Source organism: Erithacus rubecula (assembly GCF_903797595.1).
Source record: "Erithacus rubecula genome assembly, chromosome: 25".
Taxonomy (NCBI): Eukaryota; Metazoa; Chordata; class Aves; order Passeriformes; family Muscicapidae; genus Erithacus; species Erithacus rubecula.
The window spans coordinates 6,748,948-6,761,712 of NC_136677.1; the positions used below are offsets into that span (position 1 = coordinate 6,748,948).

The window sequence follows — 12,765 nt, forward strand, 5'->3', positions numbered from 1 at the left end:
GCAGCACAGGATACAGGAGAGCTTATCACTGTCAGTGATGCCTCTCCTGATACCTTTTGGGTGTTTCCTGCCATCCCTGCGTCCTCAGAGGCAGTGATATCTCAGCCCTGTGTCTGGACCACTGCCACCCCAATCAGGTGCCAGGTTTGGGCTGTGGGGTTATATTGTACTCAGGGAGACACACAGAGGACATGCAGGACAGGGAAGGGCTGACTGAAAATGGTTTTTTGAGCATGGCACCTCAGCTTCTGTCAGTCTGTAGGTCTGGGTTTAATGTGCTCCTGCAGCTGCAGATTCAACACAAGAGCCCCTCTGGAAAGCTGGAAATGGCTTCATTGTTTCCAGACACACATCTCAGTGGCATTCCCCACCTCAGCCTGAGCTCAGCCTGAGTGGTTTTTTGCAAGTCAAGACAGTTCTCCTCTTCCCCGAGTCAGGTTTTCCCTGGGGACCATCCCTGTCACCCACAGATGCTCTGAGAGCCAAGCACAGGTCCTGTGGTGAGCTGTGGTGTGTCTGAACTGCCTGATTCACACAGGTTGAAGGGCAAAGTTAATTGTAGGGGTGATGGCTGTCAGCTCCTCCCACTGGTGAACTTCAGACTGCAATTTCCTAGCCGGGAAAAGTGGAAGTGATGCCCTGACTGAGACACCATCAATGAACTTTTGAAAAACCCCAAAACAAGCAAATAAACAAAACCCCTCTGGAAACCAAATGCACATTTGCAATAGTAAAATGACCCATGTTTTGGCTAAAAAGAGAGATTGTGGCTGCCAGGGTAGTGTGAGACGAAAGAAGGGAAAGTCTAAATTGGGCTCTCAGGCTCCTTACCATCCTCCAGATGCTTCCCCAGGTGGTTGGGTGCATTAGCTATAAACCAAGAGAAAAAACAGCTCCTCTGGGAGGTGATAAGAGGAAATTAAACAGTAAATCATTAAGCAGACTCACAAAGGGCACCATAATAAACAGGGGCAAAGAGCACAAATGACAAGCAGGAACACGGGGGTGTTGCCAAACATGGCTGGGTGATGAGGGAAGGGACAAAGTCACCTTCAGCAGGGATGCCCTGGGATGGTGGATGTGGCCACCGGTGTGAGCACCCACTGGACCTTCAGCTTTTTCTTTTCCCTGCTGATTGTAAACATGTCTCATTTCCTTTGGAGCTACAGGGATAAACAAGAGCTGTTTGCCCTAGGGCACAAACATAACTGTGGTTAGTTTTTTTGCCCCCTGTGCTCACCCATTGCATGTTTTCAGAGGAGGAAGAGAAGCAGGAGAAATAGTTTTGCTGGTCACATGTCCCAGGTGAGCCATGTGCTCCCTGCTATCAGGCAGGAATGAAGACCAGCAACCCCAGAAGAGTCCCCATCACCCCCTGAGCTCAGTCCAGATCACATAAGCACTGTAAGGTGGCTGTGCATCCCCATTTAGCTGATCTTTTAATTGTGATTGATCAGTGTGTCCTTCAGGTCATCCCAGTTTGATTGCATTGATCTCAGGTGGAAAACCATCAGCCCCCACTTTATATCAGCCTTTAATATGTAACTGCAAGAGCTACATCAGTTTTATATTTGTCTGAATAATGCTGCAGTCATGTTATTATTACAGCATGTTATGGCTGGAATCCTTCTTGTTATGGCGTTCTGGGATGGATTTGGTTCTGCTTCCAGTTATTAGCCTGATATTTCACATCCCTCTTTGTCCTTAATCTAAATTTCCCCTCTTTCAGTTTCAAGCCATTGCCCCCATTTCATGTATATGATGAGATTCTCTACTCTCCCAAAAACACATATTTTTCAGCCCACTCCATGGCTTAATTACAGGGAAACATGCTCCCATTCCCCAATTGCCCCTTTCAAAAGACTACAAAGGTGATTGTATTAGCCCACTGGACTGTGCCAGCCCTGCTGATAAACAGCATTTTGCTTTGATTTTTCTGTTTAATTACCCAATGCACCCATTGTCAAGAAATCTTTCCTTTTAAGTCATGAAATAAGGCAGAACCCTTCAGTGCTAGTAGTGACCTGCGAAGCTGCCAGCCCATACCATGCTCTTTCCATGCATATCTTTTCCACTCTTGGATTAAATCCTCCCTAAATTCATCTTCATGGACCAATCAGGATAGCTCAGAGGTGCTTGGTGAAGAAAGGATGGGAACCAGCCTGGTGGCACTGCAGGGACATTGGCCCTGTGTGCTGCTACATGTGGCTGTGTGTTCCAGAGTGATGTTTGCACACGGAGCCAATGTTTGCTCAGTTGGAGCTGTTGGATTAGCTGTTTGGTTAAACCAGCTCAGATCAGGCAGGTTGGTTGCAGGGATTTAGGAGATTAGTTTTAACCCAGTGGATTTTCCTGCTCAGGGACAGAGTCCTGTGGGAGATGGTATCTGCACCAACCATGGACTTCACAGGATGAAACAAGGTGTCCCTGGAACAAACCAACCTGAAATCAGATAATAATAAAGCCAAAGAAACAACTCCCTTTTTCCAAGGCTGACAGCATCCACTCATGTTTAACCTCACACACAAATTATCCCTTGTGCAACAGCCGAATAAGAACATTTTTGGTTTCTATTTTCAGCAAGTGGGGACTGAAGCCCAAAATGCTGCTGGGGAAAGTGGTTGCAGGATAATCAGGATGTCTGGAATGGGGAGGTCAGATCCTCCAGCTCCAAACCATTCAACTTCTGTTATGTGGATGAACAGCATCCACCCTAAAAGGGAGACAATTTCTTCCCAGTGTTAAGTGTGGATTGGCACAGATAAGTTACTAAAGAGGAAAGAAGTCCTGGGCACCAGCAGCACAGCCTTTGTTATCAATTAAAACATTCCTAATGGCCCAGCCTGACACCACCTCACACCAAGGCAGCCCTCAAACATATGGTCAAGCCCACATGAAAGAGCTGACCAGTTCTCAACCTAATGAAGTAAACAGCAAACAGGAGCTGGCTGGGTTTAATTGCTGTAATTCTCTCAGGAAATGGGTCCCCCAGCATCCTGCCAACCACATGTGTGTGCACTCCAGCACAGAGGCTCCAGCAGCTTGATGCAAGTCCTGGTTTAGGGATGCTCAAGAGAGGGAAGAAAGAGTGTGAGCAGGTCAGGATGCAGGGAATGACTGGATTTGTTTGCCCAAACCCACAATGTTTTGTTTCCTGCAGCTTTTGGGGTATTTTGAAGATATATTTTTAGCAAAATGCTTTGATTTGTGGAATAGATACAGGGTATTTTTCACCTGTTTTTCACCTCTTCCATGGCCTGAAATAATTCCAGAAATTTTGAAAAATTTTGGACTTCTGTGGCTGTTCATAGAGCTAAAGAAACACTCTGCTGTTTACCCCTAGACATTCCCGTTTTCACTGTGTAGTATCTCTCCTACCTGGTCTCAAAAAGACCACCCTGCCCTGGTCTGCAACACATCCTTAAACTCACACTTGCAGAAGAGCAAGAAAAGGAAGACACTGCTGAGAGGGATCCTTGTAATTAAAGGTTCAGGCTGGGACGTGTCAGACATTACAGTGGATTTGGGGGCTTTTTGAAACAACTGTTTCAACAACTGTGGCATTTTTAGACATTTCCTAGTCTTGGGACAAGGACCTCAGAGAGCTCCCAGGGCTTTCCAGTGCCCCTTCCTATTCCTATGTGCTTGGTCAAGCTTACTCCAGTCCTCCCTGGAAGAGAAATCCTTTTTTTTCCCCATCATTATGCCAAATGACTTGCATAAATTGAATAATGACATTGTTTTTCTTTGCCTTGTAGTCAGAGGAGGTTGACAGGATGGCGAATTTTAAGGGTCACGCACTTCCAGGCAGCTTCTTCCTGCTGTTTGGGCTCTGGTGGTCTGTGAAATACCCACTGCAGTATCTCAGCCAGAAACTAAATAAGAAATCACACAGGACTCATTATTTCCAGCGTGTGGATGTCATTGAAGGGGGAATGAAAATCCTCTTTTCTCTAATAGGTAAGGGTTATATTTCATTTGCTGTGCCAGTATTCACCTAGCCTGCAGTGGTGATGACTGTACAGGAGCCCTGACTCCAGAGCAACTGGTCTAGATGTGGAAGGATCAGGGAATCTTTAAGGCTGAAAAAGACCTCTTAGGCCATTAAGTCCAACCCCTAACCACTACCAGGTCCCACCATTAAACAATGAACACTTCCAAGTATGGTGATTCCAGCACTCCCCTGGGCAGCCTGGAGGCATTCTCGATGTCCATCTTGACTTGATCTCTGGCATAGTTTGATGTGGAAAAGCAAGTCTCGTACCCCTTCCCAAAGCCAAGGTGCCATTAAACACAGGCCTGATTTTTCCATCCAGTCTTTTGTCCCTAATGCAAACTCACCAGCTCCTGCTTCAGAACCCCTAGTAGCAAGGAGCAGTGTCAGCCATTGCAAATGAACCCCAGAAACTCCATGCTCTTGGGTGTCCTGCAGGGATGCTGGCGGAGCAGTTTGTCCCCGATGGTCCCCACCTGTACCTGTACAGTGGGGAGAAGCGTGACTGGGTAAAGCTGATGAACTGGCAGCACAGCACCATGTACCTGTTCTACGGCCTCTCCGGGGTGGTGGATGTCCTCACCTGCATCTCCCAGCTGGTGCCACAGGGTCTGGATCGCCTTATGTTGGCCGTGGCCGTGTTTGTTGAAGGTTAGTAGAGGTGGTGCTTAATTTGGGGAAGGATTTTGGGAACCAAGTCAGAGGAGGACTCAAATTTGCCTGACCGAGATATGGCTCCAGATGCCTCTGGAGATAGGACACGTTGTAAGGGATATATTAGGGCAGGCTGGGATGGAATGAGATAGGAAATTTAGTGACAGATAGGTTCTGGTTTGGGATTTCTGGGGCTGCTGTGATGCAAAGCAGCAGAATGAGGTTCCTTGTTATGATAAATGGCTGGTGGACCCTGCCTTCCTCTGCCATCCACATGCTGTTCTCCCACCTCATGTTCCCCTGAGAGCCATTCATTGCACTGCAGGCATCATTAGCCTCATCTGCTTGCATGGCACGTGGCAATTTGAAGTGATTTATTTTGACTTCAGCCCATCATGAATATCATTCTGTCCTCAGGCTGCCTTGCAAGTCACCAGCCGGGATTCCAGACCCCTCTTGGATCTTAGAATAATATAAAGACTTGGCTTGTAAGGAAGTTTAAAGATCATCTGGTTCCAACACTCTCCCATGGGGAAAGAAGGTCTTGTTTATACAAAACCCTCCTTAATGAAGGCACAGCTCCTGTTATTTTTCCCTTCCCTGATCACAGCAGTTTTTGAGGCAGCAGCAGCAGGGGCAGCTCCACATGCACAGTTTGGCATGTGAGACCAGGAAATTTATCATTTGCAGCTCCCGAGAAATCGCGAAGTTTAACAATAGGAAAGAAGGACACAGCAGAAGCCTGGCTAGAAGGGAAGGGTCATCTGAAGAGGTGATGGCACAGATATTGGAAGAAATCTACCCTGTCCTTAGTCACTGTATTGCTCAGTTCCTCCTGCCCCAAGGTTGGGCATCTCATCCTTCCAGGATGCTGGGCTGCCAGGAGGCCTAGGAGATAGTGCTGTGTGGAGTCCCTTCTTTCAAGGATGGCCTGTCTCAATTTGCCATCCAAGCAGGTGATTTATTCCAGTTGGTGGCCACAGCTGCTGTTGTTAATGCTGCTCTAAGCAGGGCTCATGTTTTGGCAGGTAGTCTCTTCTATTACCACGTCCTTCACCGCCCCATGCTGGATCAGCACATCCACTCCCTGCTGCTCATTGCCATCTTTGCTGGGGCTGGCAGCATCCTGCTGGAGGTTTTCCTGCGTGGCAACATTGTCCTGGAGATGTTCCGAGCCAGCATGACCATTGTCCAGGGAACGTGGTTCTGGCAGGTCTGTTCTGCTTTCCCAGAGCAACGAAGTAAAGGGAAAAGAGGGAAACAAGTTGTACATCACATATCAATCATATACCTCCCAAGAATTATTTTGCCAGGCTCACTTCATAAATAGCTCATAACCCAGAATGAAAATTTACTTATCACAGGTCATCTCTGATGGCTGCTCCTGCTGCAAGAGCTGATTGTTTTAGCTTATTGCTTCTCCAGTGGGAAGAGAGAAAGCAAGTGAGCAACACTTTGCAGTACCTAACGATCAAGCAGTAATTGCTTAATGTGTCTAATGCTCCCTGCAGCCCTCCCTCTGGTTTAGTGGAAAGATACAAACTCCACCAGCAATAAAGCATCTGAGTTAACATACAGCCAGCTGCTTACTTTGGTAGGAGGTGGGAAAGCAAAGAAATCAGTTGGAGATAACTGTTTTAAAAGCTAAGCTGTTAAAACCCCAAACAAACAAATAAAGAAACCAAACCAACCAACCAACCAAAGCCAACCAAACAAAAAACAACCAAAATGACCACCCCAAAACCAAACCACTTTGTTTTTTTGAAAAAGAGTGCTTCTCTTTTTCAAGGCTGCACTAGCTCAAACCAGCCTTTATTCAGGGGAAAAAAAACCAAAACAATGAGATGGAGCTTGTAAAATACTAAATCTGGGGGTTTTTAAGGATGCCTTGGAGTTTGGAATGCTGAGGGACAATTTTGTCTGGATATTGAACAGAAAAAGAGATATCTTGGGCACAGATTGGCTTTATGTGATCTCTCGTTGCAAGGATGGACTTTTCAGCAAAAACCTCTATCCTGGTCAGGACTTGGGTTCCTCAATCACCAGATGAATAAAGGTAACTTTCTGTGAAGGTGATGAGGCTGTGGCACGGGTTGTTTAAGGTTGCTTCCAACCCAAACCATTCTAGGATTCTGAGATTCTATAGTGTTTTTCCCAACATAATTGTTCCACAAACTTCTTGTACTACCCAGATCGGTGTTGTGCTGTTCCAGCCTTGGGGAGGTCCAGTGTGGGATGAGAATGACCACAGCAACATCATGTTCCTCACAATGTGCTTCTTCTGGCACTGGGCAGCTGCTGTGGCCATCCTGGCTGTGAACTACACCCTTGCTTACTGGTGAGGCTGGGACAGGGGCTGGGACAGGAACTGGGGCAGGTTTGGGGCAGGTCTGGGGGAGGCAGGCAGGGTGGAATGTCTGTAGTGAGACACAGATGAAATCCAACCCTTCCTGCAGTACAAAATCACAGCTGAATAAGCAGTCCCAGACTACTGCAGGTTTTAGGGCAAGGTATTTGTTGAGTGCACAGAATGCAAAACAGTGTCAGTGAGAGACACAGGCATTAAACAGGGAGAATCAAACAACTGAGTCTCTAGAGGTGCTCCTGGAAGTCACACTGCTTATTTTCCTCTGCACTGAGTGCTAAAGTCAAACTTCAATTTGATAAAGACATCAAAACATTACTAGGACCCCCTGACACTTCATCCTCTGCCTTGCAAGGACTTCAAAGCAGTTGAAGGTCACTGAATTCCTCAAGGTACAAAAACTAAGACATTACCAGACCCTAGTTTGGCTTTTCCAAGGGGATGGGAAGATTATCCCGCTTCGAGGGATGCTCTGAGGGATGCTCTTTGAGCTACAGAATGGTTAGTTCCGTCCATGCCATCAAATAGACTTTATATAGAACAAAAACCACTCAGTCACCCATCAACAGCATTTTTGGAACTCTAGAATGAGGGTTCTGGTGAGTGGCATTAGGTGGGGGTTTTTCTAACCATGATTTATTGCCCCTGTGCTGCAGCTGTCTCCAGAGGTTCAGAAGAGGCAGTGGAGAGCCCTACATCAGCCTGGGGGTGCGGCAGGAGAAGTGTGACAGCAGCTCCCAAGCTGCTTTCTTGAATGGCTCTGATGAGGAGTGAAGAGGGTGCAAACTCCTGCTTCAAATACATGAACAGCCTTTTTTCCAGAAGAAGCAAATCTAATGAAATATTTTTGTTTTGAAAGAGTGAGAGATGCCCCTGTGGTGCTGCTGGGAGGAAGGCTGAGGACACAGGGGCGGCTGCCCTCCATCCATACTCAAATATCTGGTTCAGACACGGGCAAAGCTTGAAGTGATTTTTAGCAGCAAAACAAAGAATGGAAATTCAACATGACAAGACTACTTCAACCTATGGGCTCCCCCATGTGTTCCCATAGGGATGGAGGGCATCCTTTGGCCAGCTGACTTTTCCAAGAGCCTGGAGGCTTTGACCTGCTGTGATTGAAGTCAGGGAAATCTCCAGGCTGGGGTCATGCACCTCTGGAGCAAGGCATCACCCCAAGGAGGACAAGTAACAGAGTGTTGAATGTGAGATTATGACAGTGTTTGCAACACCAGGGCTTGATTGCACACAGTACAAATTACTGAAGCTTTGAAGTAAAGAGGGGCTTTGTTAATTGTTTTCATGTTCACTTAAAGGCTAAGAGAGTAAATAAATGTGAAATAAAAATCCTCACTGAGCTGATATCCTTAAATTTAGATAAATTATAGAGTGTGTAATAATAGCTTAGAAAAATCCATCCCTCAGACCTGCAAAGCCTGTAAAATACACGGCTGTGCTGTAAGGATTCATGAAATGTCCCAGTTTTCTACCAAAAATAAACCCCCTCAGCATGGAAAGCAAGATGAAACAGGCAAATGATTTGTTTTTAGGCTGCCTTTACTAGCTTATTTCTTGCAAAAAGTGACTGGAATTGTCACCTCCTAGACAGGAGGAAAATATGCTAGTAGTATGGGGACTAACATATATATATATATCCATCTATATATATGAATAAATAAAATAGCCACCAGCACAAGGTAAATTGCCATTGCTCGTGTCTCAAACTCCAGGGTTGGAAGGATGCTCTGCAGTGAGATCTTCTGCCTGCTGTGCAGAGGGGGATGGATAGGGGGATAGGGGGATGAATTATTTTTGTGATCATGTTCATGACTGCACAGAAAAGCAGTTCCTGGCAGGTCCAAGGGAAGGCAAAGCTCATCTTTTAACCCTTTTCCCCTTGTGCAAAGAGCCAGTTGCAGACTATAGAGACTGCAGCCTGGATTTTATTGCTTATTAACAGTGCTATAAAGAATAGCTTTCCTTGAATTCCAGTTTTCCTGTATATCCCGATAAGCTGGTTTATTTTGCAAGGCTGGATACTGGGAGATGCAAACAGACCAGTCATGATGAGAATGAAGCAGCAGAGCTGCATCTCTGTAAATCCATCTCATAAACTCATGACTGGGTCTCATGAGTCATAACCACTGAACATGAGGAGTATTTTGTAGTTCCTTTTTTTTCTATCAAGGCAGAAGACTTTCTTATAACATCACAAATTCCTCTGGTTGCTGTGGGGAGACATAACCCATTCTGTAGATGCTACTGCTAGTGGCAGAGACCCCAGCCACAGTGAGGAAGGGGACAAATGGAGTTAATAGGAATGCTGCAGTACAGGGATGGGTTCATTGAAGAGCAAAAAGGCCATGTATGAATTATTTCTGGTCTTTTGTGAATTATTTTCTTTTAGGAAACAGCTCAAGCATCACTATTCCCATCAAACAGCCAGGGGAGGGCAGCAGCTGCAGTTGGAGTAGGAACAGATCCAAGCTGGATGCAGTCATACTCCTCCTTCCCACCTGCAAAAGCCAGAGGGTTTTTCCATTCCAGGGCACACAAATGACAGCTGACTTTGGTTTTTAAAAGCACTCCTTGCTTTTGGAAGTGGGATAGAGTTTATTTAATTCTTCACAGCTCTTAATCAAGTTTCTGTCTCCTTTCCCCCCTCCTTTCTTTGGTGCCTGTCACTGTATGGCGACAAAACACCTTTTCCCTCCACAGTACCCGGTGCCTGGAATAGTTTCTGTTTGCCTCATTAACTCCCTGCTCTCACAAACATCCCAGGACTGCCAGCAAAGGACTCACTAATTTGTTTGCCAGCTCTGGAGCACATTCTTTTCCAAGGTATGAAGGTCAGCAATCGAGGAGAGATCCAGGCTATGATTAAGGAAGAAAATACAGTTTGGGTTCATTTCCGCAGGAGAATTAATGGTGTTCATTTCAACTAAAACCAGTTTGTAAATAGTTTAGGTACCCAAACACGGTATAAAGGTGTCTGGATCAGTGGTACAGAGATGGTTTATTATATAGATGTGCAACCATAAGCCATCCTCACATTTATTTCTTGATTGATGGGTATTTTAGGACAGTCCTAAATGAAGACTGGCTTTTTATACATTAATATCAAACAGTTGTTCTGGATCATGTTTTTCAGAATACAGTGTTTGGATTTGATGATCCTGGAGGTTTTCTCCAACCTAAACCATCCTATGATTCTATGAATTAAAGCATCTCTATATTGGACCCACTGGCCATGCAGCTGGAGTGGGCTGGGGTGTGTTTGTATCCATACCCACATTGATTTTAGAAAGAGCAGGATGCCCTTGTGTAACTGTAGCCTGATGTTCAATTTTGTCACTCTTGTGTCCTGCTTATCCATGGCTGGAAGGAGCTGCTGATCCCACCCTTCTCTTCCAAAGGAGCCCAGACAACACCCCCAGAGCAGCCAGAGGTCCTGGCAGCTGCTCTTTCCAGCTGGAAAGACAAACCCTTAATTTCACCAGCAGCCAGCACAGCCCATCCATGAGCCACTCATTGCTCAGAGATTGCACCTCCTGCTGCCACCCCACACTGCCATGCTACCTGAGGCTGAAATGGAGGTGTAGCAGCAGAACAAGCCCTACCTCTGCTTTTACCACCTGCTTTACCTCGTGGTGCCTGTTTATGAAATCTGCTCTTAGCATTCGTCATAATAATAATAATAGTAGCACTTTGCACTTCCCAAACAGCCATCCATCTGCAGCACTCAAGCTGCTGGCAAACCTTTAATTAGATTGTGCCTCCCACCACCCTCAGGAAAGAGACAAACATTATCATATCTTTTCATTAGCACTGGGGCTGATGATGAACCTTCAGGGAGAAGTTGGTGCAGTCACAGCTGAGAGAAAAACCAAAAATATGAAATCAAATTCAATTCAGGGTTTAGCTTGAGGAGCTGGAGGGGGTCAGATACAGCACTGCCACCCTCAGTATTTTCCTAGGAGTAAGAAGGGGTACATTCTCTAAGGAACTGAAATGGAATCACACCCATTTGTGCCCACAGTGATTTTAGCATGCACAGAGTGTCAGTGACCTGCTAAGGGATTTTTGGGGGATTTGCTATTTTTTTTTCTCCCAACCACCTGTCAGAGTTAATTCCCCATTTTTCTCATGGGGATGGTTTAAAAGAAACCTCTTTTTCTCAACTATTTAAGTAATTGAAAACTTCTTTCATTGTCTATACCTTAAGTTGCTCTCTTCATAGAAGCTTTCTCTCTGGCCTTTACTTGTTACTGGCCCTTTATGGAAAAAGGCACGTTGATCCTCTATGTAGGTATTTTCCAGCTGGGTCTTGTTTCCTCCCTTCAGTCTCCAGCTGATGCACTCCCACCTCACTTTTTCCCACTTTCTCCAAGGGCTTGATTCGTACTTCTTGGGAAGCAGCTTCTTGCCCTTTGGGGTAGTGGTTTATAGAGGTGGGTGGTTGCAGAAAGGAAAACTGAGCTGAAAGAGGTTCCCCTTCAGTAGGTGGTGCTGCTGCTTTTTTTTCTCAGCAAAAAAGGTATGGTTTTTGTCCTGTGTTATTTTCAGGGGTAGGTCTGTAAGGAAGAATTCCTATGAGGGCCATATTTCTCCCTATGCTTGGATTTAATGTGGTAAGTTTAGCTAAGTTCCTAAGCTAAAACTTGTGCGAAACTGGATTTGTGGAAGCCCCTTTGCTACTGTGGGCTTCCCAGGAGCCTGTTGCAGGTTACTCATCCCTGTTCCACTCATTGCAGGCACCGTTGGAAGTGAGCAGTGATGGGTGTGCAGCACAGCCTTGTTTCCCTTCCTTCCTCCCACTTGATATGAAGATAATGGGAATAAAAGGCTGCTGGCTATGGTGGCTTTTCTGGCTGTGCTGGACTACAGCCCATGGCCCTTGAGGAGGCTGCTTTGCTTCTGTGCTGCTCCAGCCTTGGGTTTCTGTGGGGTGCTGCCTCACGTGTGGCTCTGAGCAGGGCTGGTCCTGCAGGTTTGCTTGGGGTGGGGTTGGCAACATGAGTGAGAGAAATACACAACTTCCTAGGGGAACTGCAGCTTTGGGAATGTGGCTGCCCCAGGGCCAGGGGCTTGGGCAGTGCTCTGGGGTGATGCTGAATGCTTCTGCACCATCACCTCGATGCTGTGAAAGAGCATGGGGACACTTTGGTGGCCTGAGGTATTTATCTGCCTGAAGCACTTGGCGGCTCATCACTGCAGCCATCAGTGGGATGGGCACCACCTTCGAGGTGGCTTGTGTCAGTGATGACTTGGAGAAGGGCAGGGTTGCATATCAGAGAGGAAAAGGAGTGGAAACAGGCTGCTGTCCTGCCTGTCCATCTTTTGGGGGAGAGAGGGCCATGGCCCCTCACTTCTCAGCTGCTCTGGACTTGTGAAGCTCACAAAGGCTCCGCTCTGGTGTGCAAGATGCTGGCCCAAAATCTCCTGTCCTCAGGCAACTTTGCTAAGATTGGACCCCCTAAGAGGGTTATTGTATCCCTGGCAACCCAGTTCACAGACTGCAGTAGAGCCCTGTCAGACCTTGCTGCTGCCTTATCTCTGCTTGGCTCTTTCCCAGTTGTCCCCAGCCCCATCCTAACAGCTGAATATACATGGTTGCCATGGGAACAGGAATTGGCTGCCTATCCTGATTTTTGTGGCAAACTCCAGGAGAGTTGTTGTCTGGTGTTTTAATAGCAGACAGGAGGTGGCCCAGGTTATGAAAGGTGGTTGACTCAGGGTGCTTTGAACTGGCCCA

At 46.5% G+C, this 12,765-nt stretch overlaps 1 protein-coding gene across 1 annotated transcript; it reads left to right on the top strand.

Moving 5' to 3' along the window:
• Positions 1 to 1,079: 1,079 nt before the first annotated feature.
• TMEM45B (transmembrane protein 45B) lies at positions 1,080 to 8,366 on the top strand. The gene is made up of 6 exons (XM_079326824.1): positions 1,080 to 1,137; positions 3,763 to 3,960; positions 4,433 to 4,645; positions 5,677 to 5,861; positions 6,841 to 6,986; positions 7,670 to 8,366. Exons 2-6 carry the CDS (start codon positions 3,777 to 3,779, stop codon positions 7,785 to 7,787), a joined length of 846 nt encoding a protein of 281 aa, XP_079182950.1. The 5' UTR covers positions 1,080 to 1,137; positions 3,763 to 3,776; the 3' UTR covers positions 7,788 to 8,366.
• The last annotated feature ends 4,399 nt before the right edge of the window (positions 8,367 to 12,765 follow it).

Coding starts and splice junctions, on each gene's coding strand:
- TMEM45B (XM_079326824.1), top strand. CDS start 3,777: ATGGCGAATTTTAAGGGTCACGCACTTCCAGGCAGCTTCTTCCTGCTG. Junction 3,961..4,432: donor AATCCTCTTTTCTCTAATAG/GTAAGGGTTATA, acceptor GGTGTCCTGCAG/GGATGCTGGCGGAGCAGTTT. Junction 5,862..6,840: donor AGGGAACGTGGTTCTGGCAG/GTCTGTTCTGCT, acceptor TGTACTACCCAG/ATCGGTGTTGTGCTGTTCCA.